Source organism: Schistocerca cancellata, chromosome 3 (genome assembly GCF_023864275.1).
Source record: "Schistocerca cancellata isolate TAMUIC-IGC-003103 chromosome 3, iqSchCanc2.1, whole genome shotgun sequence".
NCBI lineage: Eukaryota > Metazoa > Arthropoda > Insecta > Orthoptera > Acrididae > Schistocerca > Schistocerca cancellata.
In genome coordinates, this window is record NC_064628.1 from 749,430,164 (window position 1) to 749,455,495 (window position 25,332).

Here is a 25,332-nt window from a genome sequence, read left to right on the forward strand (position 1 = left end):
GTAGCCTGTAACTTAATTTTAAGTGATTTACACTGAAGGTCTTAGTTGATCTCCAAGTATTATGCATAGATTTGTTTTGTTGCCTTGTGTTGAAAAAGATGTCACTTTTCAGTTCATGTGTATCGTTTTTTAATTGAGATTTCCATCTGAGTGTGACAAATAAGGTAGCTTGACAGCAGCTGCAGCTGATGAATGTTCAGACATCAGTAGATCAAAACAAGATTATTTTTTGTGATAGGTGGTAGAACTTTTTTGTATTTCTCCCAGTAAGCAGTTTGAAAGACAACCCAGGTATTTAAAGGTATGCTATTATTTAGGCTGTAACATACACCTTGCTATTATGTAGTGCTGTAACATACACCTAACAGAAGTTTTGAGTCAACTCTGAAGAGATAGGATGTAATTTATAAAACTTGGTAGCAGTTTGTGACCCTAAAATGAGGACCAGCTAGCAAATAAATATTTGTGTAGGTATAAAAGTATGATTGTCTAACCAATCATTGGAAATTAACAGAAAAACTGTTGTTAGAACTGCAGGGTTAGCACAAAATATTTATTGTACGACAACACAGCTACAGCTGCTTCATTTGTCGGCATTATTCAATGAAACTAATACTTCATCTGTGTGATAATATTCTAGCCTGCCCCTCCCCCCCTTCCCCTGTAGTTACTAACATTTTGATTCTTTCATTGTCATGTACCCATCAGGAAGCTCTCAATTCGTGAGTATGTGCATGCAGAACACAGGGACTCAAGCTATTGCAACACCAACTTCCATTCATGTGCTTTTATCCCCCATCTCTGTTTGTACTTTCCTTCCCATAGTAGCAATCTTTGAGGTACCACCCAGCCATGTCTCTAGATACTTCTTCATTCACGACTTTATCCATTTAATTTATATCAATTTTTTGGCCAAAGTAATAATTTTTGGTCCTCTTTTGGATTTGAGACTAGGGAAGAGCACCTTAAATAGTGCCAACTGCATTAAAGATCCTCTTACATGCAGAAACTACATAGGCTCATTTATGCACTTAAAAGTCAATGTGGTAGCCAATTTTTTGTGGTGGGGTCGTCAGTTACTGTTTTAGTAGTAGCCCCTGACAACAGAGGCCTCACATGTCTGATGCCTGCACTGCTAGCAAGGAGTAGATGCCCATCTACAGGGGGGCATCTGGACTCCTGGCAATGGCCATCATGCCAGGTGACCTTCCCTGTGGCTGAATGGAGCCCATGGTGAGAGCCCATGATTGAAGTAGGTGGCATCAGCATGGATGTTTTGCACATTAAATGCATCGGACTACATCATTGTAATGGCTGTGCTGATTCAGTTGTTTCAGCAGATAGTATTGGCACTTTAATGTGGACAGTTATAATTGAACTACTTTCCCTGCTCTGGCTGTCCCATGGGAAGAGCAACACACCAGAATACTGGGAGTAAAACAATATACTCAGTACCTGATGTGTACGAGAACAGATGGAGATACTTTTGTCAGTGTTGAAACCATTATCTGTTGTGGCACAAAAAGAAGATTAACTTGGAGTAGACTCATTTAAGAAAATTGCAAAATGAATCTGTGTTGATGAAAGCTGCCTCTGCTGCACAATCTCGAGCACTTCAGACATGTGAAAAACTAAGCGAAATACCAGGGACTATACCCGAGTATTACTTCTCATAAAACTTTGAATATGATATAGGAAGTAAATTTGTTTTTGGTAACCACAAACATTTTGCTAAAGTTAAAGCATCATCATTGGATTTTTTTGTATTAAATAATAAGAAAATTGCTCTTTACTACCTGTACATCCATTCTCACCAGAAATCCACTATCAGGTCTGACACCAGCAGGTGGCTGAAGTAGCCCCACAGAGTCAGAGTCCAAGGGCTGCCCTTTATTCATCAGTTCCTACACCCACAATGGACAAGGGTTCCCAAGAATCTAGACTGCCAAAAGGAAAAGAGAAGAAAAAGAAATCTTGGGGAAGAGGCTTTGTGATGGGCAGTGATCCTGGGGCGTAACCAGACCACCTGACCCCTTCACGCCTAACCAGCACACCCTCTGTGCGATGATCCAGCACAACTGTAATGGATATTACTGTCACCTTTCAGAATTACAACTGATTTCCTCTTATTCTGCAATCTGTGGATCTTCAAGAAACACATTTTCCTGATGACCATTCCCCAATGCTTCGAGGTTGCAGTAAATTCTGTCAGAACTGTTCTTGCCTTGAGAGGGTATCAGGAGGGGTTTTTACATTTATTTGCATGAATGTTGATAGTCAGAGGTTTCCTCTCTGTATCATGTTGGAAGCAGTACTAGTGCAGGTCCAAACTACCCCAACGATCGCCCTTTCTGTTTTATTTACTTCCTGGCAGGCTACTTATTTAGTCACCTTAACCTGAGGTGTGTCCAGATTTTCAAAATGGAAGCACAGGACACAAATTGTTACACGTTGAAATGAATCAGTATTTTGTGGAAACTTTTGTTAATGCTACATTTGTATAGATTTGTGCTATTTGTGCTAAAATGGTTTATGCTACAACTGCATAGATCATCGTACCTTTTCATTAAAACTCAGCGCCTTGCATTACTAATCGAGTAAGTATGTTATTTTGCAGTTTCAATATTTTGTTGATGTAGGACTGGGAACAGTTTTATTTCATAAAGTGTTTATTACAAATCTGTCACAGTTGCAGTAGGCCTACATATATTTTCGTGACTGGTTTCGAACTGACCAGTTCATTCTCAATCCTGATCTACAAACTGAAGTTTGATTCTGACTTGTATAATGAGCATATGTATATTGTGACATTTGTCTACTGTCACTGTGTGTAATGCATGTATTGGCAATTTTAGATAGTTGTCATTAAGATCAGGCACTTTCAGAGCAGTCCCAGGAGATCAGGCTTGAGAGTGAACCCCAGTGGCTTTGAAACTAGTCACCAAAATATTTGTACTGCAACTTTGAGAGATTTGTTATAAACACTTCATGAAATATTTTATTGTTTTAATATTGTCACATGCAAACACAATCTATCAGTTTAACATAACAAGGCCTTTAACTAGGATAGACAATGATTATGAATTACATTTTCAGTCGCCCTGGAATTTTCGCCACGGATGATTCCCAAGAAATCTTTTTTCTTATATTTTGTAGAAGAATTTGTTACTCAAGAGAGTGATATTTTCAGATGGATTTTTATAGAAACCAACACATGAAGTATTCTAAAAATGAGTCCTAGTTGTAATTATTTCCTTATCAGTTTCCACACTAAACCTATTCTTTTCGTCAGTCCATAAAGCATTTGTGATAGAGAACACTTTCTGCAGCAGCGTTAGTATCAGGTGGAGCTAGCACACACACTGTAATGAACTGTACATTTTTTCTGCAGACATTTTGAGATGCAAAGAAGTGGAAAAGATAGACTGTATTTTACCAACAAACTTAACAGTTCTTAATTAATGGTGTTTCACTTCTCATACTTTTTTTAACATGGTTCACTTTCTCAAAACCTTCAGGAGTTACCTGATGGTTGCAGTAGTGCAGTTCTTTTCCAGCACACACACACACACACACACACACACACACACACACACACACACACACACACAGACTAGAGATCAGATAGACTTGACGTCCGAGTCTCTACCACTGCCCATTTAACTGAAAACTTGTCACTTGAGCCTGTTGTCAGGTACAAGGGAACCCAACCCTTGTAGAAATTAGAGTGACAAATCAGTTAACAATTAGTATAAATCTCTCTCTCTCTCTCTCTCTCTCTCTCTCTGTGTGTGTGTGTGTGTGTGTGTGTGTGTGTGTGTGTGTGTGTGTGTGTGTTTTCACTTTAGAGTCTGATAACAGATGACAGAAGGATAAATGCATTTCCCATATGGTGAACAATAATTAAAATAAATTTGCAACATTCTTCGAAAAAGTTCCAGAAATGAATAATAAGCTGCACAACTCATTGTTAGGGCATAGCCGCAAGTTACCATGACCAAAACAATATATAAATAATACAGCTTTTGGTCACAGGAATATAACAGTGATGTTGCCCTGTGCCCAGTTTTCATTTGACGCTGCACATGGTGGAGGTAAAATAAACGATAATACAGCTACTTTGTTTAGAATGGATGAAGTTTTTATGTTGTTCCATGAAATGTGGAACTTATTCCAGACATCAATGCTGCTCTAATAAAACACATCGACAATTACATATTCTGCATCATGTAATTTTCATCTCTCGCCCCCCAAAAACTCACCAAACACAGCTTTGTTAAAGGCTCTCTAATTCCTACAATTAGTCATTTCCACTTGTCACTGCCTCTTTATGACGACAAGATTGTGTACTCAACTTCTGTACTTAGTCGCTACTAAACTTACTCTCCTACCTGCTTCAGTAAGAGATAACGAGTCGATGAGTATGAAGTGACTGCAGCACCACAGTTCTCAGGCTCATCATACTCATTAAACTACAGTGGGAAGGAATGAAGGTGGTGTAGCACAGATGTAACATTGGTGCCTTGATTTGTAAACTAAGCAACTTTGAACATTAGATGTGTGCTAGCTCAGTTTCTGATCAATCTTTTAAATACACACTGAGGACATTTCTGCAGCTACTATTGAGTGTTAGAAACCAAATGGTGCGACTACTAGAGTGGTCATGGAAGTCAGTGGCATTAGGCTCTAGATGTTCAGAAAGTTTTTGCTTAGTCACGTTTTGTTAAGTCCACTGAGAATGCTTCACAATAATTGCAGCACAACTGGGTTATGGTGTGACTTGCTTTCTATGCTATCTTTAATTGGACAGAGGATGCCACATGAGTGTATCGCTCATGCATTCCCGAGAGAAGTTATCAGTGAGGTGCAACGTAAAAGCAGGGGTGGTGTTTGGATGTGCTAGGATATTCCACAGGTTGGGTAAATGATAGAATACTACTTTGGTGGCCAAGTGTAAAGCCGTGGGTGAGATATTCTTACATCGGTGGATCAGTGTAAGATTTTGGATTAGATCTGCTGATTTATCAGCGCAAGTCTAGGGTACTCAAAACACTATTGAAGGATGTGGTTGATTTTTTTAAGGCACTTCTGCCCCAGCAGCATCTCCTCTGAACTATGCAGGGGGACACGTCACGCCCTTTGTTCTCGCAGTATTGTTCAACTAAACATTTCTCAGAATGTTTAAGATGTTAGTTGCCATAGAAGTGTCCACCACCCCTACAATAACACTGTAGAACATTTCTTACTGAAGGAGTAGCCTAGCAGCAAGTGCTGAGCTCATAACTTGGACATACTATAGCATTGTGGAATGGTATATCTGGACATGAATTCTTAGTTTCCTCAGTTTGTTTCTCAAGGCACTCAATACAATTGCTTGAAATTTGTATCATTTGCCTACACCCTGTATATATGCTCCATATGCTAAGTTTTGTAATTGTTAACACGGGTCATTCTAATTTTTGCAACTGCAATCCTACCCACCCTCCCCATTGCAATATTCCCCTAACCCACTATCAGTTGTCAAAAGCATTTCTCACACACCTGTAAGATCGGGGCAACAAATCATGAAGTATCGATTCAGAGGTGTGTGTGTGTGTGTGTGTGTGTGTGTGTGTGTGTGTGTGTGTGTTTTGAATATTTTTTATTGTTTGCATCCTGGAATATCAATAATTGTCATGACAATCACAGATGAATGAACAGAACTGAAGAGCAGATTGTAAAATTGTGTTTCAGATAAGCAGTATCTCCTCACACTGTTTATCATTAATAATTCGAGTATTTGGGGTGAGAAATATACATCCAACTGATAGTTTCTCTTGACTTCAAGTGGGTGTGTGGTGCTCATCACTCTGGTGAATTGTCCATGGTTAAAGATTTATAAAGTTTTTAGATAACTTATGTCTCTATCATTTTCTTTCATTATCAACACCACTTTCAGAAAATATCTGAAATTTGGCTATTTTTTACAGTAGTACTTTTTATTAGTTCAAAATATGTCTCCTGCCAAATATATACATTTCAACAAAAGTTTTGCATCACCCTTATATGTTGTGCTATTGTGTTGTTATTGTGACTGTTCCTGTGTCGGAAGGTTGCTCCCTGACATTTGTAAATACACACAGTTACCATGAGTGCTACCTATGGATAGTGTGTTGCACCTGAATGGATTACAGCATTTCAGTTTAAAGTAAATCACTTGTAGGACATCTTAGAAATGTCTGTGGAACAGTAGAATGAATGTACATAATGCGATGGAGGACAGTCATGACCAGTGATTGGGTCTGCATCGTCACTTTACACACAAAAGGCTTGTCAACCAGGAAAGTTGCTCGACGTATGCACTGAAGTCAAAGTGATGGGTGCAGATAAGGAATTGGTTCCAGTTGACAGTGTTGAGGAGACTGCACAGGCAGTTCAACAGCTGCACGGGATGTTTTTGGTATCTACAAGTTTTGAATCAAAGCAACTGGGCTGAGTACTCCAGAATTGAGTTAGCATTCAAAAAGGCTACAGGCCTAATGCATTGCATCAAACTGTTAGGAGATGATTTCATGATGCGCATCTCCATTCCCTACAACCATGATGAGCATGACGTCATTCACCTTATTGCCATGGGCTGTTATAGATGGGCAAGACATTGTGCAGAATGGACACCCCAAAATTGGAATTGGATGCTGTTTATTGACAAAATTCGAATCTGTTTGTACTCTGATAATCGCAGATAAAATGTTTGGGGACAGCCTGGTAATATCGAATGCCTCCAACACTGTTCCACTTGTGAACAAGGTGATGGTGGAGTGATGTTCTGGGGTGGCATATGTGACCACCATACATTCCTTGTGATTTTTGAGGGCAATTTAACTGCTCTGTGATACAGGGACCAGATTTTGCAACCAATAGTAGTACTGTATCGTCAACATTTTGGTGGCAGTTTTATCTTGATGGTTGATATCTCGCATGCTTATTAGGGTGCTGTTCTCATTAACATCCAGCAAGTTAGGATCACCAAAATGGAGTGGCTTACCTATTGTCTGGAGATGAATCCAATCGAACATGTGTGGGATAGATTGAAACAACTCTTTTTTTGTAAGTTGCCAGTGACCACATACGCTGTGCAAATTATGTCAAATCATGATTGGAGAATGGGACAGTTTGAACCAGAGCTGGCTTAATTATTTTGTTGCTGGTATGCCACGATGGATTCAAGCTTGTATCTGAGCAGGAGGATGTTCCACCACATTTTGATGTTGCTCAGGAGTGCCATGGAAACCCCCTCCCCCCCAATGGGAAACAGCCAATTTTGTCATTAGCAAATAATCCCCCCTCCCCAGTGGGCTGGGCACATTGTAAAGGAATATATGTACCTATGCCTCAGAGCAGATTTTTGTTTTCTGTGCCATGAGTTTCGAAAAAAGAAGTGATCCAAAACTTCTCCCAATATGTGTAGAGAGAGGGAAAAAATGTAAAAATTGGCCTTGTGGCTCTAAAGCCTTCAATAAACGGATGAAAATAGAGTAAAGCTGACATTTGTAAGATTTTAGCACTTTCTCTGACAGCTGCTGGTTACTGGCGCAGCTTTATTTAAGGATACCTTGTAGATACACGTGATCACTCTGTTTTTGTTTGTTGAGAGAGAAGAGTAAGGAAGTGGCTATGTTGGAAATGAAGAGATTACTGTTTTTCTTCATGTGGGTGTTAATAATTGTGCACAAATTTGAATCTGCCTGTTCCTACTGACCATGTTCCATGTAAGGAATATGGCATCCCTTCTTTACCCCACCACAACAGTATAGGAAAGACAGATTGCTACTTACTGTAAAGAAGACACGTTAAGTCACAGTCAGACACAATTATGACACTCACATAAAGCTTTTGGCCACAGCCTTCATTAGTAAAAGAAACACACACACACACACACACACACACACACACACAAAACATTCATACACATAAGCAAGCACACCTCATGCACACTTGACCGCCAACTCCAACATCTTGGGCTGGAATGCAACTATCATGTGGGATGCAAGCAGCAGTCTGGAGGGACCAGGGAAGGGGAAGGGATAGTAGTGTATTATCCCTTCCTCTTCCCAGGCGCCTCCAGATTGTTGCTCGCATCCTGTGTGGTAGTTGAATTCTGGCCCAAGATGCTGGAGTTGGCGGTCGTGTGTGTGTGTGTGTGTGTGTGTGTGTGTGTGCGCGCGCGCGTTTTTACTGATGAAGGCTGTAGCTGAAAGCTTTATGCAAGTGTCTATTAATTATGCCTGTCTGCAACTTAATCTGTCCTCTTTATGGTAAGTAGCAATCTGTCTTTTCCAACATTGTTACTATTCCTGTCTGGAGTTTCCATTGTTTGATTTTACCCCACCACAATTTATGTTATTGGTGGCTCTTATTTGTGTGTGTATTCTTATCCATGTTTGCAAATTGGTTGAATATGAATTAGTGTAGGTGGGCTTCCTTTAAACTTCGAGAGCTCACCATTGGAGCTACCGAGCGGGGTGGTGCAGTGGTTAGCACACTGGACTCGCATTCGGGAGGACGACGGTTCAATCCCGCGTCCGGCCATCCTGATTTAGGTTTTCCGTGATTTCCCTAAATCGCTCCAGGCAAATGCCGGGATGGTTCCTCTGAAAGGGCACGGCTGAATTCCTTCCCTGTCCTTCCCTAAACCAATGAGACCGATGACCTCGATGTTTGGTCTCTTCCTCCAAACAACCACCCAAACCATTGGAGCTCTTTCCTTTTCATCTTCTTTTCCATCTATTGCCAAAAATACTGATAATAGAAATTTTTTGTTTCTGTTGGTCTATCATTTCAATGACATTGACAAGAAATTTGCTGTTGACACACACACACACACACACACACACACACACACACACACACACACACACACACACACTTATCAGCTGCAGTTGGTGTCAAATCACTTTGTGAAAAAGTTTCCAATTTAGTAGCTCAATTTTCTGTTCAGGAACTAACATAAGAAGTCACATCAGTGCATGTATCTGAGATTTCTAGGTAGTTGTGAAACCATCTACTAAATGGAGGGAAGGTGATGTCACAATGAAATAAAGTCAGCAAATTACAATTTTTAGACTTAGTGCCTTTAATAACGTTGCTTTTTATTTTAACTGCCATATTATTTTCAGCTTGTTAAATCACTGTGCTATTCCTCTTCAATGAATGTTAAATCAACTTAAGTGTGTTGTAAATTGTGAGGTATTCTTAGGAGAAACTTCGATGCAGCACAAGCTTAGGAAATGAGATTGTATTTATAAGTTCCACTGTAGTCACTTGGAACCCTATTAATTAATGTACTTTGCTTCTGTTTTATGGCATATATAATAAAGGCATGGAAAAGGAAAATGTTTCTCATGGCGAGGACTGCACATTTGTATCAAGTACTTTTTGAAGCGTGGTCATAAAGTGACAGCATTTGTGCCAACATTCCGGAGGGCTGCTTGCCCACGTGACCTTCGTTCTGAACTGGAGGAGTATGAGAGGAGTGGGCAGGTTGTATTCACACCAAGCAGAAGAATAGAAGGGCGACTCATTGTGCCATATGATGACAGGTATGAGGAGTAAATGTTGTACCTTTAACTTCATTCTAGAAATCAAAAGGATGTTAATGTAAGTTTCATATGATGTAAAGCATAAAATGTTAAGAAACTCATGTATAATCTGGAGAATGAGCAAAATTACCTCGATCTACATTATCTGTGTTTGTCACTTTACAAATAATAAAAATACCAGTAATAATATAAAACTCAAAACGTTATGGAGTAGGCAAAAATTCACCACAACAGGAGAAACTCAGCCAATCTGATAGCAACAAATTATATTTGGCAATATTAATAATTATAGTTACTCAGCTCCAGACAAAAAATATGAAGTGTACTAAGGTGGCCAGACACCTTATAAGCTACAAAGGAAAGAGTAGGTCAGTAACTCCAGGTTAAAAGCAATATTAAACTTGTGACATCAGCCAGAAATAATGTTAGTGTGTTCACCTTGTACTGAGATATTTTTATCTACAGCAGACTTAATTTTGTGGATGACTTGCCTCTAGGCCTTTTCAGATTCCTTTCTGAAAATTATTAATTTCCAGTGCCATATTTCTTGTATCCAATAAATGAGTGGAATTGCTATTTTTGTGTGTGTTGTCCATGTATTTGTTAATGTAGTCCAGTTATTCTAATTGCAGTAATTACTGGTGTATCTGTCTCTGGTTTACTTATGTCTTTGAATGCTTCTATCGTGTTGGTTAATTTGCTTTGCGGTACTCTCAGTCTGTTCGACATAGTAGGAAATGTCACAATGAATATGTGTTGAAATGTCATTGACATACTTTATTATATTACCATTAATGTCTGTTATCTGCCATATTGTGAAGATTATATTATCATCCCAGGAAGACTGCACATTTGATGAATACTTCTTAACTGCTGTACATTATTTATATTTCTTTTGTCTTGCCACAGTTGTACTTCTTCACATTTCACTTTTCATAGTACCTGAAACATTCATCACTACCAGCTACTAGCTTATTGTAATTTAAAACCATATGTTTGGTGGAGGTACATACATTATATGTGCAGGAGGAAGTAGAAATAATGAAGTGTTATGAGAAAGTTATACTTCAGTGAAACAAAAGGAGTATTGACACATCAGGCTTTGTCATGAACATTGTTCTAAGCAGCTCGTTTTACTTAAAAAAACTGGGAAAAAAAACAAAAATTCTTACATTTCATCAAAATGCCATTCTTGTACCAAATTTTGTTATACACAGTGCCAATGAATTTTTGCCATCTGGGGCTGGGTTCACACGAGCGGAATATTTGTGTAAAGTTAGTTGCATAATAAATGGACACACTGCTATGACGCACAGTGGAGTTACAACTGTCCACACAGGGCGAACATCTGCGGCTGTGGAATTTTGCGGCTTGCTAGCCCCCTCGCCCATAGTGAAATTGATATCGCACAGCAGCCATTGCATTGCTATGAGCCACGAAAATCGATTGCTAGTTCACATGTGCAGTGCAGGAGACTTAAGATGCGGGGCCAGCTGACAACAGTGCTGGGGGCGAGTGACCAGTTGACAGCAGGCTATGTTGGATTCTTCATTACGGGTGTATAGCTACAGTGTTTTACACGATGTACCCTCTGTACATATGGAGAGCAAATCGACACAGAGATTTTAATAATGGAGGCGGAGAAGAGGCCTTGTATTTGGAACATAAGGACCGATGAATATAAGGATAGAAATAAGAAAGGTGCTGAATGGCATGACATCAGGTGTGAATTAATTCTTGATTTCACAGAGCATTCAAGTAGAAAGAATCTTTTGGCAAGTTTCTCTTTTTACTTATGCATTGTTGCATTTTGGTTAAAGGATCATTTGGAGATTGTTTCACCAAACATGTTATGCACATTTTTTCTGAGCTTCGTCAACATTGACAAGTTTTGAGAAACTTACAGATAAGAATGCAATAAGTGTGGATAAGAATGAAACATTGGTGACAATGTATTGCAATTTCTTACAAGGTGTGACAGAGATTAGTCATCCTTGTTTTGTAATGAAGTGGCAGTAATATTATTGATTCCTTCGCTTCACATGAATTAAACCACATGATTGCCTTGGACCATTATGTTATTGGAAAGAGTGATACATTACTAAAAACGGAACATAAAACAAACCACGTTCAGTAAGCATTGCTGTGAAAGAGGTTTCTGGATAGTGTTTGTCAACAATACCATGGTAGTTAATTTTGTGTTTGGCACAAATTTACAGATAAAACTACTGAAAAAAATTCTTCTCAATAGTTTGATGTCTATACTGTTTATCTCAAATATATTTTCTTTTGTCTTTCAAATGATGTTTTTTGAACATATTTTCTGTTGCCTTTCAAATAATGATTTTTGAATCTACTGTTGATATTTTCTCTATGCACTGTCTTCCTATTATGAACCTACTTTACCATGCATTTGTTGCCTCACCTTCTGGCTTCACCTGTTCTGTAGGTGTTAGCTTTAAAATGTTTCCTTCTAATTTGAATTTTCTGCTTCCTTTTGTGCAGTTAATCGCTTGCAGATATCCTCTTTTAAATTGTAGATATTTCCCTAGGGTTCAATTTCTTCCAGTAATTACTCTTTTAGTGCCATTATTATTATTTGCACATTTTTGGAATCTGCATATGTTCATTGATATTTTATTCATTGTTTTCTCATAACCCATGTTAGTCAGAATCTCAATTGTTGGTCCATGAGTGATTACTCTTTTTGTCTGGTAGATCATAGATGACTTTTGTACTCTTTTGCAGTCAGTTGTCAGCATACAGTTGCCTATAGACCACCTTTCAACATTTTTAACATTGCATGGGTAGCTAACTATAAGATACTCTTCACTGTCTGTTGATTTCATAACTGTCTGGCTGGCAAAGTGATGTGATAACAGACTATTACTTAGCATAAATAGGAAATGTTGAGCAGTAGATAGTCACATGAACATTGTGTTTAGTGTTACAGCTTTCCTGCATGTGGAAAGGACTGAGCAAAGGAAGAAGCCACATGTGAAAGTTGTCATGGATTGTTTTTCCACAGACCTTACATGGATCTTTTGTGCAATCCATTGAGTCTTCAGAATGGTATCCACTTTTTGAATGGTTTCTCCATTATTGTCTCTCTGTAGTCACCCTCAAATGGCAGCCATTCTAATTTGTGCCTGTATGTGCAGAGAGTGGCTGAACATATTAATCTAATGAGAAAGTCTCCACTTAAGTCTGTTCATGTCATTGACTGTCTCTAATGTTTTTGTATGCATTAGATAAATGTAACAACAGTATGTATTATTTCATGAAAGTGAAGTATAAACAGGTCACCCATTCCTTTACTTTGAATTTTCTTTGTAGGAAGGTAAAATTTCTTTGTATGTGTTGATGGAAAGGAAGAGAATAGTGACAGAACTCAGAGAGTTGATGTGGAGTAATAGAAAATTCAAGTTGACCTCATAAGTTGAACATTATGTTTTAATTTGTTATTGCTTCAAATGTTTTTCATTTTATCTGAAACATGCTATGATTAACATGTTTCAAGTTTGTATTTAGATACTATAATAACAATTCTGATGTTATTGCAATAGGTTCATTGTGCAGTGTGCAGCAGAACTTGGTGGAGTTATAGTCTCCACAGACAACTTCCGTGATCTTCTAAGTGAAAATACCACCTGGAAGGAAACAATTGAAAAGAGGTAAGGTGGTAGTTTATTTGGTGCAAGCTGTAGGGAACGTGTTTATTTGAAGCAACAGTATCGTACATAAAAATACAGCCTGATGTTCAACATCAGTTTCTTAATTGACAATGGGAAGAAACTAGTAATGTACTGTGTGTTCTGCGTAAACACAAGTGCAGAAACAAAATAAGAGAAATAACAGCTCAGAAAATGGGAGGTAGTCAGCATTACAAACAGTGATGTGATAAAAAGACTATTACTTAGCGTTAAGTAGGAAATACTGAGAAGTGGACAGTCACGTGAACATTGTGTTTAGTGTTCTAGCTCAGCTTTTGAACATGTGCTTTTCCTCATACGACATTCATTCAGATTTTACTTTTGGTTGGTTTACACATATTGCAAGTACAAACACAACTGTGGCAGGCCACTGATGCAGTACCTAGAAACACTTATATCTGTGGCCAGGTGACAAAGGATATTGAGGCACTGACTAGGCATTTGAGTAAAGGGGACTAGGTGTTGATAGTTCGAGGAGCAAGCAACAGCCTGGCCAAAAACAGTATAGCATCAAGAGTGACCAGTATAAGTTGGATGCAGCAACTTCATGCACAAATGTGAACATTATTGAGGTATGCTGTGGCATGATCCACTCTGGATGAAAAAAGCTGTGATGCAGGATAAATAGGGAATGACCAGGTTGTTACTGACTCAAACTTCGGGGCAGTGCCTGTCAGTTAGTGCTGTTTAGGATACATGAGACATGCCCAACATCTTAATAGGAGGAAAAAAGATAAATCGAACTAGTGGTTAAAAGGGGGGGGGGGGGGAGAGCTCCCCTCCCCAATGGTGGAATTCCTGTAATTACAGGTGTGGGAGGTAAGCCTATATTTAGCTAAAACACCTCATTCAAACTGACTGCTTTAAAGGACATCTACGTAAAACAAATTTATTTATTTATTTGCGTTTACTGTGATGCATCAGAATGTTGGAGGACTAGAAAACAGACAATGAACTGCTTAACTTTCTGTTTACATGAGATGAGGTGTCTAAAGAATGCTGATGTTGTATGTCTGAGCACTATGGAAATACAGTAAGCCATATTTTAAATGTAGAGTGTTATAAATGAGCAGCCTTATTTCCCATGAGAAAAGTAGAGAAAGGAGAAATTAAAAATAACACAAAGTACAAATCTATTAAGCCAGAACTGGAAGCTTATGCATGTGAATTGTCACTGCTGGAGAAGTTATTTGTAGTTATTACTGTATATAGATCCCTGCTCAGAAATTTTCAAATGTTGTTAGAAAAATTTGCTTCGTTATTGTGCCACCTAGCAAAAAAGAATGCAACTGATAGTCTGTGGAGATTTTAATAGTAATTTTCTGATTCGGATAAAAGAAATTATGTGTTCTGGTGTTGGTTTTCTCACCATGATTATAGAGGAAAGCAGTACACTAGTATTATTTATATGTGAAATTGCTTCTCAACATGATGCACTACTGGCCATACTAAATAACTTACCTGATTACAGTGAAGTGATATTGTGTAAAGCACAATAATTAATAAAGAGGCAACAGAAAGTTTCAAGGCAGTGTTAGGGGAAGCTGGGTGGATGGGTGTGTTTAATGTGGCAGGTGTCAACTCCGTAGTTAATGAATTTCTGCTGAACTTTAACAGCTGCTTTTCAAATAAAGCTATAAAATGTGTCACGTAAGACATTAAAACATTAGGATTACAAAGATTATCAAAATATTGTGTGCAAGGAAAAGCAAATTCTATGAAATGAAATGATAAGGACAAACAGAGAAGTGGAGCTGATCTCATACAAAAAGATGTACTATGCTATGATTAAAACATGGGAAAATCTCTGTATAATGCCTGAAGTTAATTAATCAGATAGTAAAATTAAAACTGCATGGGCAGTAGTAAAAAGAGAAACTCAGAGATCTGTTAAGGAATGTGGAGATTGTCAATAAATAAAAATGTCAAATAAGAAATCATTGCAGTCAGATAGCCAACATACGTAAGCATCACATCCTGGAAGTAGCTCAGAAGATTGGCATGGACATTTTATTTGATTATGAGTTCAGTTGATCCCAATAGCATTACAGTTTCTAGGATATTGAGCAGAACTATGACTTTACAATCATGAATTTTTCATAAAATTTGCAGTAATGGATAAAACAGAGCACAATCTGGTACATTTATGATGATACTCATATCAACTAATGTTACATTATAATACACTGGTGTTTAATATTTAAGGATCAAAATGACATTTGCATGATATATCACTGCCAAGTAACGTAACTTGATGAAATTTGGTCATACATAGAAAGAACTACTACAGTATAATACAGAAATTAACTGAAAGAAATGCACAATGAGACGAACAGAAATGACACTTTTATTCAGGGTGTATACGACCCAGGAAATGTGGGAAAAACCTGGGAAATTTTTTATCCGGGGAAAAGATGGGAATTTTTCAGAATTCCAAGAATTTTTCATTGTTTTAGCTTTCAGTTAAATTATTGTAATTTCAACTGGTAAGAATGAAGTCTTTAGCACAGACTGTTACTGTATCCTGCTACTGGAGAATGATTCTGCAAGAATAAAATATAAACGAGAGGATAAAAAAATAAACTTTAAAGGCAAAGGAAATGCGCTATTTACAACAACAAAACACCGTGCATGCATAAGCATCTGCAAACAGCAAAAATATGTCAGAGGCCTTAGGGCGAAAACTACGTATTACTTCATAACAATAAACTGCTTTCTATGAGCGTGGCGTCACAACTATTTACGTTAGTTTCGTTTAACCATTTGCCAGCGGGCTCATGCGCATGCATAGTTGACTTGCGTATGAGCAGCACCTTCTCCTGCTTTCGCTACTTGTAGTGTGGCTGTTAGCTTTATCAGCAGTAGCAGCAAGCACCCAGGTGGTAACGAGAAAAATTTTTCTCACGCGCTCTAGCTGCCAGATTCACGCATGCGCAGGGTTGTCTGAGTTGTAGTGATTTTGCTGTTTCCCCCTTGTTTACAGCTCCCATGTCAAATGAAAACAAAATGGATTTCTGTGGTCGGGAGCTATCAAGTGAATTAAATTACCTTCACGTAATTAAAGAGGGCAAAAATATATTATTGGTTTCAGTTTTTCAGATTTTATTTTATTTCCAAGTTATTAGCAGTCAAGCATTAATCACCTTGCAAGACAATGAAGTTATTTTTGTCAGTTTGCTAAAGAAATTTGGCTTTACTAATTTCTCTGCTGAGGCAATCAATTTATTTGAAACGAAGTGTTTCATTCGACAGTATTGGCTAGTTCCAACTGTCTGCTGAATTTCAAGTGCATGTTTTCATTTCTGCCATGTATGGCATTTTGCCATAATAAAGAACCAAATATGAGATAGTACAGAACTGGTACTCTCAGAAAATTTACATCCCAAAAACCACACTGAAGAGATTAATATCAGATGGGACCTACTTCATTGTGACTCTGGAAAAAACCAGTGTGCACTTCAAGCCGAATTATGCATTTTAGTATGGTTATGAAATTCCGATGCTCTTGGGCTACCCTCTGATGTCCTGCTTCTTTTATGGTGTATTGTAAGCTTTCTTAGTGCTTTATACATACGAACATGTGAGCTTCTTACACCACTGCAGCTGCGCACGCGCAATAATGCCTGTTTTTTAGCGCTCTCTGACAACTGCTAAATCGAACCTATTTCTAACAGTCTCGGGATAGTATTGCAAATGGTGGTATGAAAAGCATTACTTTCAAACTAAATTTCTTCTTACACAAGATGAATTTTGTTATGTGTGAGAAAGTGGGATGAATTTCTTAAATCAGAGGGTGTTTAAAACTGAACGCTTTGAGGACCAGCCACTTTCAAGAATTTTGAGCCCAGAAGACCAGACATTTATGTCTTCTTTTAAATTTACTGGCACATTTGTGTGATGTATCTTAAAGTATAACACTCACAAAAAAAATCAATATTACATGTGAAAGCTTAGCTTCTCTTGTAGCTTATTAATCTTCGAGACCAATATTATATGTGAAAGCTTAGCTGTTCTTGTAGCTATACTATGTATATTGATGTAAACCATTAACTTTTCCTCTTTGTGTGTTCGAGCTACATAACAGTGATCTTGCTATTGGCTGACTATAACATGTGTCCTGTGCTCTGAATATCTGCTGTCATCGGCTGCCGAGATCACATGGCATGAGATACGACTGGCTTACAAAAGGACATCGCAATCTCAATTTCAATGCTCTGGAAACTAGCATCATGTCTTTGATGCCGTTCGAATTTATACTTTCATAATACAAAAATATGCAGTGTATATGTTGCTACACATCAAAGGTCTTTCAGAACTTCTCTCCTTTTTCTTCATCAAAAGTCTTTCCAAAACTCCCCCCCCCCCCCCCCCCCCCCCCCTTTTCCCGGAAAGTTCTACGCCAGTGTATAAAACGTTAACCATTCAAAGGATTGATAAGTTTTACAGTTCCGAGGAAAATCTACGGAGAACCTACTGTCACTTAGCATGGGAAACGTGTATTTTCGCCTGGGGAAAAGTATATTTTTTAAACCGGATATCTGGGAATTTTTTTCCTTGTCCGTGTATACACTCTGTTATTAAAAGATAATAGTTACACTAAAGTCAACACAGTTCATAACGGTCCCCTGGACATTGCAAAAGATGAGACATATATCGTAATAGGGTTATGGTCACCACACACTACAGTGCATGCTCCAGAATGTGCTCACATGCTGGCTGAAAAGGTCTGTGAGGAGTTCTTGTGGTAGGGTGTTTCATTCTTCCACCAACACAGTTGGCAAATGCCAGATTGTTGTTGGTGCATGTGGACATGCTGCAATACATCCCCCCAACGTATCCCACATGTGCTCAACGTGTTTAAAGTCAGAGGAACAAGCAGGCTGGTCCATTTGCCGAATATCCTGTCATTTAAAGAGCTACTCCATCAGTGCTGTTTGATGCAGTTGCTCATTGTCATTAAAAAATGCACTCCTGAACAGAAACAAATGGGGCTGGAGTACACAGAGTAATTTTGACTGGTGAGTGGGCTGTGTTCAAAGATTTGGAGGTTAGTGCACCTTGCAACATTGTGCCTCCCCGCACCATAACACCTGGACCACCAAAATGATCATGTTCGACAATATTCTTGGGGGCATTAAGGGTTCCCATTTCCGGCTATGTGAGAGTATGTCCAGCATCATCAGACATGACTGTTTTGGTGGTCCACATGTAATGATATGGAGATGTGTAATGTTGCATTGGTATGCTGAGCTTCAAATTGTTGAACACAGTTCACTCACTGGTCAGTAAGACCATGACTCAGTACTCCTTCCCCATGTGTGTCTTTTCAAGGGTGCATTCAGCCCTGTCTTCATTTTTATGCCTGACAATGCACAACCACATTGAATTGCTTGAATATAGGTTCTCTTGAAATGAACAGCTTGCCTGCACATTCCCCTGACTTAGGTCCCATCAGGCGCATGTGGGATGCATTGGGGAGACGTGTTGCAGCATGTCAACATGCACTAATGACCATCTAACATATGTCAATCTCACTGGTGAAGTAAACACAAGAACTCCGTACAAACCTTATGGCCAGCATGTGAGTATGTTGCAGAGTGTACATTACTATCAGTGGTGATCTCACACCCTATTAAGAACCATCCCATCTTTTGTAATGCCCAGGGGCCATAATGAATCAGTGTGACAACAGTGTAATTGCTATCTTTGAATAAAAGTCTCATTTCTGTTCTGCTCATTATGTATTTCTTTCATTGACCTTCTGTACTGTAGCATTTCTCTCCATGTATCGTCCAAGTCTCATCGAGCTGTGTTACTTAGCAGTGACACATTACGCAAAAGTTACTTCCATCCTTAAATTTTGTACAGCAGTGTTCATGGAAATAAATAAGATGCAATGTACAGGCCGTCAGAATTAAAATTTTATGCATAAAACACAAGACATTCATGTCGTTAATGTATTTTATAATATTTGTATATTTTGTGACAAAAATACTTTATATTTATTCTTGTACTAAATGGGACATCTCAGTTATACAATAAAACTACACACATATGTGCTTATTTATGCTAAAAATTTGCTAATTGAGTAGAATGAATTTTTCAACAGGTATTCTATTAATTGAAATTTCTAGATAGAACACAGAAAATCATAGCTGAGTAATTTATTCATTTTTGCATAATGAAGAAGATTGTCTGGTTTCTACGAAAGTCTTGTTTTGACCTTGTATAGCAAACAAGATATGCACTATTGGTTTTGAAAAGAGAACAAAATATACAGGGGAGAAGATATATTTACACATTCAAAAAAACCTGTTGTTTCTGGAACAGATTCCTGCTAGAGTGTCTTATATGAAAAGTGTTGATGATGTAAATAACTCTGAGTGACATTTTTTTTTCCTTCTTCTATTGGCTGATTATCTGAAACTGTGACTTCGGAAGACAATAGTACATGGAAGCATCCAAAGCAAACAACTCTTGACAACGTCCTTAGGTGTAGATGATGTCATTATGCATAAGGCGAAAGCTGCAGAATGAAACCTTTTTGCCAGTTATAGGATATACCAGGACCAATGTAATTTTTTATTATTGGATGTGCCCGAAAACTTAGCATAGTCCACTAGTTACATTTGTCACCCACTACATTTTATATTTATATCCTCTTGTTCTTGCTGTGTAACATAAAATTGTGCCTAATGGATTTTTTGGCATTCAGAGAGATCCTTTGCAGCTAAACCAGTTGAAGATCTCCTTAAATACCCTGTCAGCAGGTGTTCCCAGATTCCTCCCTGCTGTTTTATCCATTAGGAGAGAAGTGTCACATGCAGTGAGGGTGAACTTGCTCACTGTAGTGGTACAGAATGGGAAGTCATTTAGAAATATACAGGGTTATTACAAATGATTGAAGCGATTTCACAGCTCTACAATTACTTTATTATTTGAGATATATTCACAATGCTTTGCACACACATACAAAAACTCAAAAAGTTTTTTTAGGCATTCACAAATGTTCGATATGTGCCCCTTTAGTGATTCGGCAGACATCAAGCCGATAATCAATTCCCTCCCACACTCGGTGCAGAATGTCCCCATCAATGAGTTCGAAAGCATCGTTGATGCGAGCTCACAGTTCTGGCACATTTCTTGGTAGAGGAGGTTTAAACACTGAATCTTTCACATAACCCCACATAAAGAAATCGCATGCGGTTAAGTTGGGAGAGCGTGGAGGCCATGACATGAATTGCTGATCATGATCTCCACCACGACCGATCCATCGGTTGTCCAATCTCCTGTTTAAGAAATGCCGAACATCATGATGGAAGTGCGGTGGAGCACCATCCTGTTGAAAGATGAAGTTGGCGCCGTCGGTCTCCAGTTGTGGCATGAGCCAATTTTCCAGCATGTCCACATACACGTATCCTGTAACGTTTTTTTCGCAGAAGAAAAAGGGGCCGTAAACTTTAAACCGTGAGATTGCACAAAACACGTTAACTTTTGGTGAATTGCGAATTTGCTGCACGAATGCGTGAGGATTCTCTACCACCCAGATTCGCACATTGTGTCTGTTCACTTCAGCATTAAGAAAAAATGTTGCTTCATCACTGAAAACAAGTTTCGCACTGAGCGCATCCTCTTCTATGAGCTGTTGCAACCGCGTCGAAAATTCAAAGCGTTTGACTTTGTCATCGGGTGTCAGGGCTTGTAGCAATTGTAAACGGTAAGGCTTCTGCTTTAGCCTTTTCCGTAAGATTTTCCAAACCGTTGCCTGTAGTACGTTTAGCTCCCTGCTTGCTTTATTCGTCGACTTCTGCGGGCTACGCGTGAAACTTGCTCGCACGCGTTCAACCATTTCTTCGCTCACTGCAGGCCAACCCATTGATTTCCCCTTACAGAGGCATCCAGAAGCTTTAAACTGTGCATACCATCGCCGAATGGAGTTAGCAGTCGGTGGATCTTTGTTGAACTTCGTCCTGAAGTGTCGTTGCACTGTTATGACTAACTGATGTGAGTGCATTTCAAGTACAACATACGCTTTCTTGGCTCCTGTCGCCATTTTGTCTCACTGCACTCTCGAGCGCTCTGGCGGCAGAAACCTGAAGTGCGGCTTCAGCCGAACAAAACTTTATGAGTTTTTCTACGTATCTGTAGTGTGTCGTGACCATATGTCAATTAATGGAGCTACAGTGAATTCATGAAATCGCTTCAATCATATGTAATAGCCCTGTAAGAAGTGGCAAGGGCCCCAGCATTGAGCCTTGTGGCACTCCATTGTTGGTTGTGCCTCAGATAGATGAAGCTGGAATTCCGTTACTGTCAGTAATTGTTACCCTCTGATTTCTATCTGTTGAACAAGACACAATCCATGTACCCATCATTCCAATTAACCTATAGAATTTTGTTTGCTTTAGCAGAATCTCATGATCAACACAGTTCAAGTAATGGAAGGCGGTGGAAAGTGTGCTCCACTCTGTGACCATTCTGTCCCACAATTTGTAATTGTTGTAAATGATAGTACTTGATTGTGCTGTTTTGCAATTTCCAGCAAGTCAGCCTTTTTCATTTTGTGGTATCAAATGAATCTATGCCTTTCTTCTTTAGCCAATCCACTATGTCACACTTCCTGGGTTTCCTGTAGGAGCTTTGTGTGAGTGGAGTGATGTGTTGTATTATCGAATGCTATAGCATAATTTCTTTTTTATGGTTGGAGGCAAACAGTATGTGAACCAGTCATTAAATCTTGTTGCTGTAATTTCTGTATGATACTCTTCAGAGTTCTTCAGTGTAAACAATGACAAAGTGTTTGGAACAAGCCCACTGATTGTTCTAGCGTGTAAAGGAATGAGCCAACTGCCTTTTCTCGCTACAACTCTCATTGTTCGCCATACAGTGTCATCAGTTCATGCAGTCAGTCTGGAATGGCCAGCATGAAACCGCCTTTTGTCCTACCAGATGGCTTCATGAGGTTTGCACTTGCATATTCTCCTCAGAAAACAGCCATCTGTAGGCAACAATATCCTCCTGTTCAAGCAGAACTCTTCTTTCAGAAAACGTTTTCTATTGAAATCGTATCTTTTTTAGTGCTTCTGAAATGCCGGTTTTTCCTCTGAAAAACAACACCCTATCTCGTAAGGAGAGAAGCAGCTTCTTATGGGTGAGGTATTCTTTCGATGCATAATAGTCATATACATGTTTCCGAATTGCGTCGTCTTGAAATTTACGCAATTCCGTCATTTTAGCAGAACGTACTCTGGATTTACGTGGAGTTGAAAGTGCAGCTGCTGCTTCCTGTAGATCTCCAGCACAATTCTCCCTTATTATTTTCTTCATAGAGATCATTGCTACTTTCAGAGCTGCATCTATATGTTTGACAACTTTTGACAAAGGTTTAACAGGCCTGCCAGTACCCCATTCTTTCTCAACAAAGCATTGTACATTATATTTCAGACGAGTGGCTGTTAAAGGAACTGCCTACACCTACTTCTCTGTGGCTTGAGGAAGAGATAATACATTCACATGTTAACAATACTACATTTACACTGCACTGCTAACATGAACTGAATCAATAACTCAACATCCATGACAAACAATGAGCATACAACAAATGCCTTCCAGCAAATGAGAACATGTAGCACCACTTGTCACCTTGAGTTGTAAGGGCGCAGAGCATCACCATAGCAACATTTACAGATTCCAGAGACTGGATTGCAACTAGTGTGTCGTCCACACAATGCATTCGATGTGCTTGAAGTATCAGGGACGTTATTCTAGCAGCCTGGCTATAATGTCTGAAGACATTTTGATCACTGAGGAAAAGGCACTTGTTAGGCAGAAACGTGTAATAAGGATAAGTTGTGGTGTCCACTCTAGAACCTCTTTTGACAGCTCTTTAAACAGTTTGTCATACTGACAACCACCTCTCGGTGTATGTATCAACTGCCAACAGAGTTCAGAAACAAAAGTATCATCCATAAATATGATACTACAAGTAGAAGTTATTTACACTAACCTTCACTCAGGCTTAGTGACACAGCAAAGAGTGAGATATTTATGCATAAATATTACTAGATCCCAACTCAAATCGACCTTCCCTCATAGAGTTTTCCAATAAAATGTATATTTTACACAATATAATGTATAAACAAACAAATTGTGCCAGATTTGCCACATCATATCCCTGCACAACTGTTTTCATTAAATAATTTTAATGAATTTTTTTGTAGTTACTGTTAAACAGTTTCTTGAAAAATTTACCATCATTCAAGAGGAAAAGTTATAAAAAAAATGCGAAAGTACGCTTGCCTTGCCGACCCTTTTTCAGACAATAATGCAAGGTTGCCAGATGGAAACAGATAAGCATGTTTGAGTAAATTACACTCATTAAGTATTCTTATATAATTGAGCCAAAGAAATTGGTACACCTGCTAATATTGTGCAGGGCCTCCATGAGCATGCAGAAGTGCTGCAACATGACATGGCATTGACTTGACTAATCTCTGAAGTATTGCTGTATGGAATTGACACCATGACTCCTGCAGGACTGTCCATAAATCTGCAAGAGTACAAGGGGTTGGAGATCTTTTCTGAACAGCTCATTGCAAGGCATCCCAGATATGCTCAATAATGTTCATGCCTGGGGAGTTTGGTGGCCAGCAGAAGTGTTTAAACACAGAAGAGTGTTCCTGGAGTCACTCTGTAGCAATTCTGGGTGTGTGGAGTGTTGCATTGTCCTGCTGGAATTGCCCAGGTCGTTCAGAATGCACAATGGACATGAATGGATGCAGGTGATCAGACAGGATGTTTCATCTGTCAATATCATATCTAGAAGTATCGAGGGTCCCATATCACTCCAACTGCACAAGCACCGCACCATTACAGCGCCTCCACCAAGCTGAACAGTCCCTTGCAGACATGTAGGGTCCATGGATTCATGAGGGTGTCTCCATACCAATATGTGCCCATCCACTTGATACAATTTTAAATGAGACTCATCCGACCAGGCAACATGTTTCCAATCATCAGCAGTCCAGTCTCAGTGTTGACGGGCCCAGGTGAGGCGTAAAGTTTTGTGTCATGCACTCATCAAGGGTACATGATAGGACCTTCGGCTTCAAATGATGTTTCATTGATTAGTTCACACGCTGACACTTGTTGACAGCCCAGCATTGAAATCTGCAGCAATTTGCAGAAGGGTTGCACTTTCGCCATATTGAACCATTCTCCTCAGTCACCATTGGTCCCATTCTTGCAGGGACTCTTTCCAGCTGCAGCAGTGTCGGAGATTTGATGTTTTACCCGATTCCTGATGTTCATGGTACACTCTTGAAGTGGTAGTATGGGAAAATCCCCGCTTCATCGTTACCTTGGAGATGCTTTGTTCCATCACCCATATGCCAACTATAACACCACGTTCAAACTCACCTAAATCTTGATAACTTGCCATTACAGCAGCAGTTGTTGTCTTATATAGGCATTGCCAACCGCAACACTGTATTCTGCCTGTTTATATATCTCTGTATTTGAATTCACATGCCTGTACAAGTTTTTTTGGTGCTTCAGTGTATAAAATGTAGATATTTTTATTGCAGACTAGCAGTACAGAGTTGTCTTAGCAAAAGTAGACAAATCTTACAGTTGTCACAATTTTAAGTTTTAATAATTGAGTTGAGTGTGTGGGGCAATGAAGAAATATTGAACATACAAACCTAACTGATAGTGGAATATGCAGAATTAACAGCTGCATGTTGGACTATTGCTGAGTAAGAGACAGTGTGCATGCTCGTTCTCCATGTAATAAAAAAAGACAAACCTTCTACACCATCGAGAATCCACATTGAAGTAAACAATATTAATGTTGATAACAGTAACAATTATAATTTTAATAAAAATAATATACTAATAATAATGGTGATTAAAAATGATGATAATCTATAACCATACCACCAAGAATCTGTTTAAAACAAAGAATATAAGTAATAGAATATTATAAGTAAAAAGTTTTGCAGGGTTTGAAATTGAAACACAATGTTATTTCTTATAATTTT

At 38.8% G+C, this 25,332-nt stretch overlaps 1 protein-coding gene across 2 annotated transcripts in view; it reads left to right on the plus strand.

Moving 5' to 3' along the window:
• The window catches only part of LOC126175774 (uncharacterized), a 47,876-nt gene that overhangs the window by 17,533 nt on the left and 5,011 nt on the right, over positions 1 to 25,332 (plus strand). For both annotated transcript variants that reach the window (XM_049922747.1, XM_049922748.1), the window contains exons 4-5: positions 9,357 to 9,578; positions 13,145 to 13,252. In XM_049922747.1, coding sequence (XP_049778704.1) covers positions 9,357 to 9,578; positions 13,145 to 13,252 — 330 coding nt within the window. The remainder of the gene's footprint in view (positions 1 to 9,356; positions 9,579 to 13,144; positions 13,253 to 25,332) is intronic.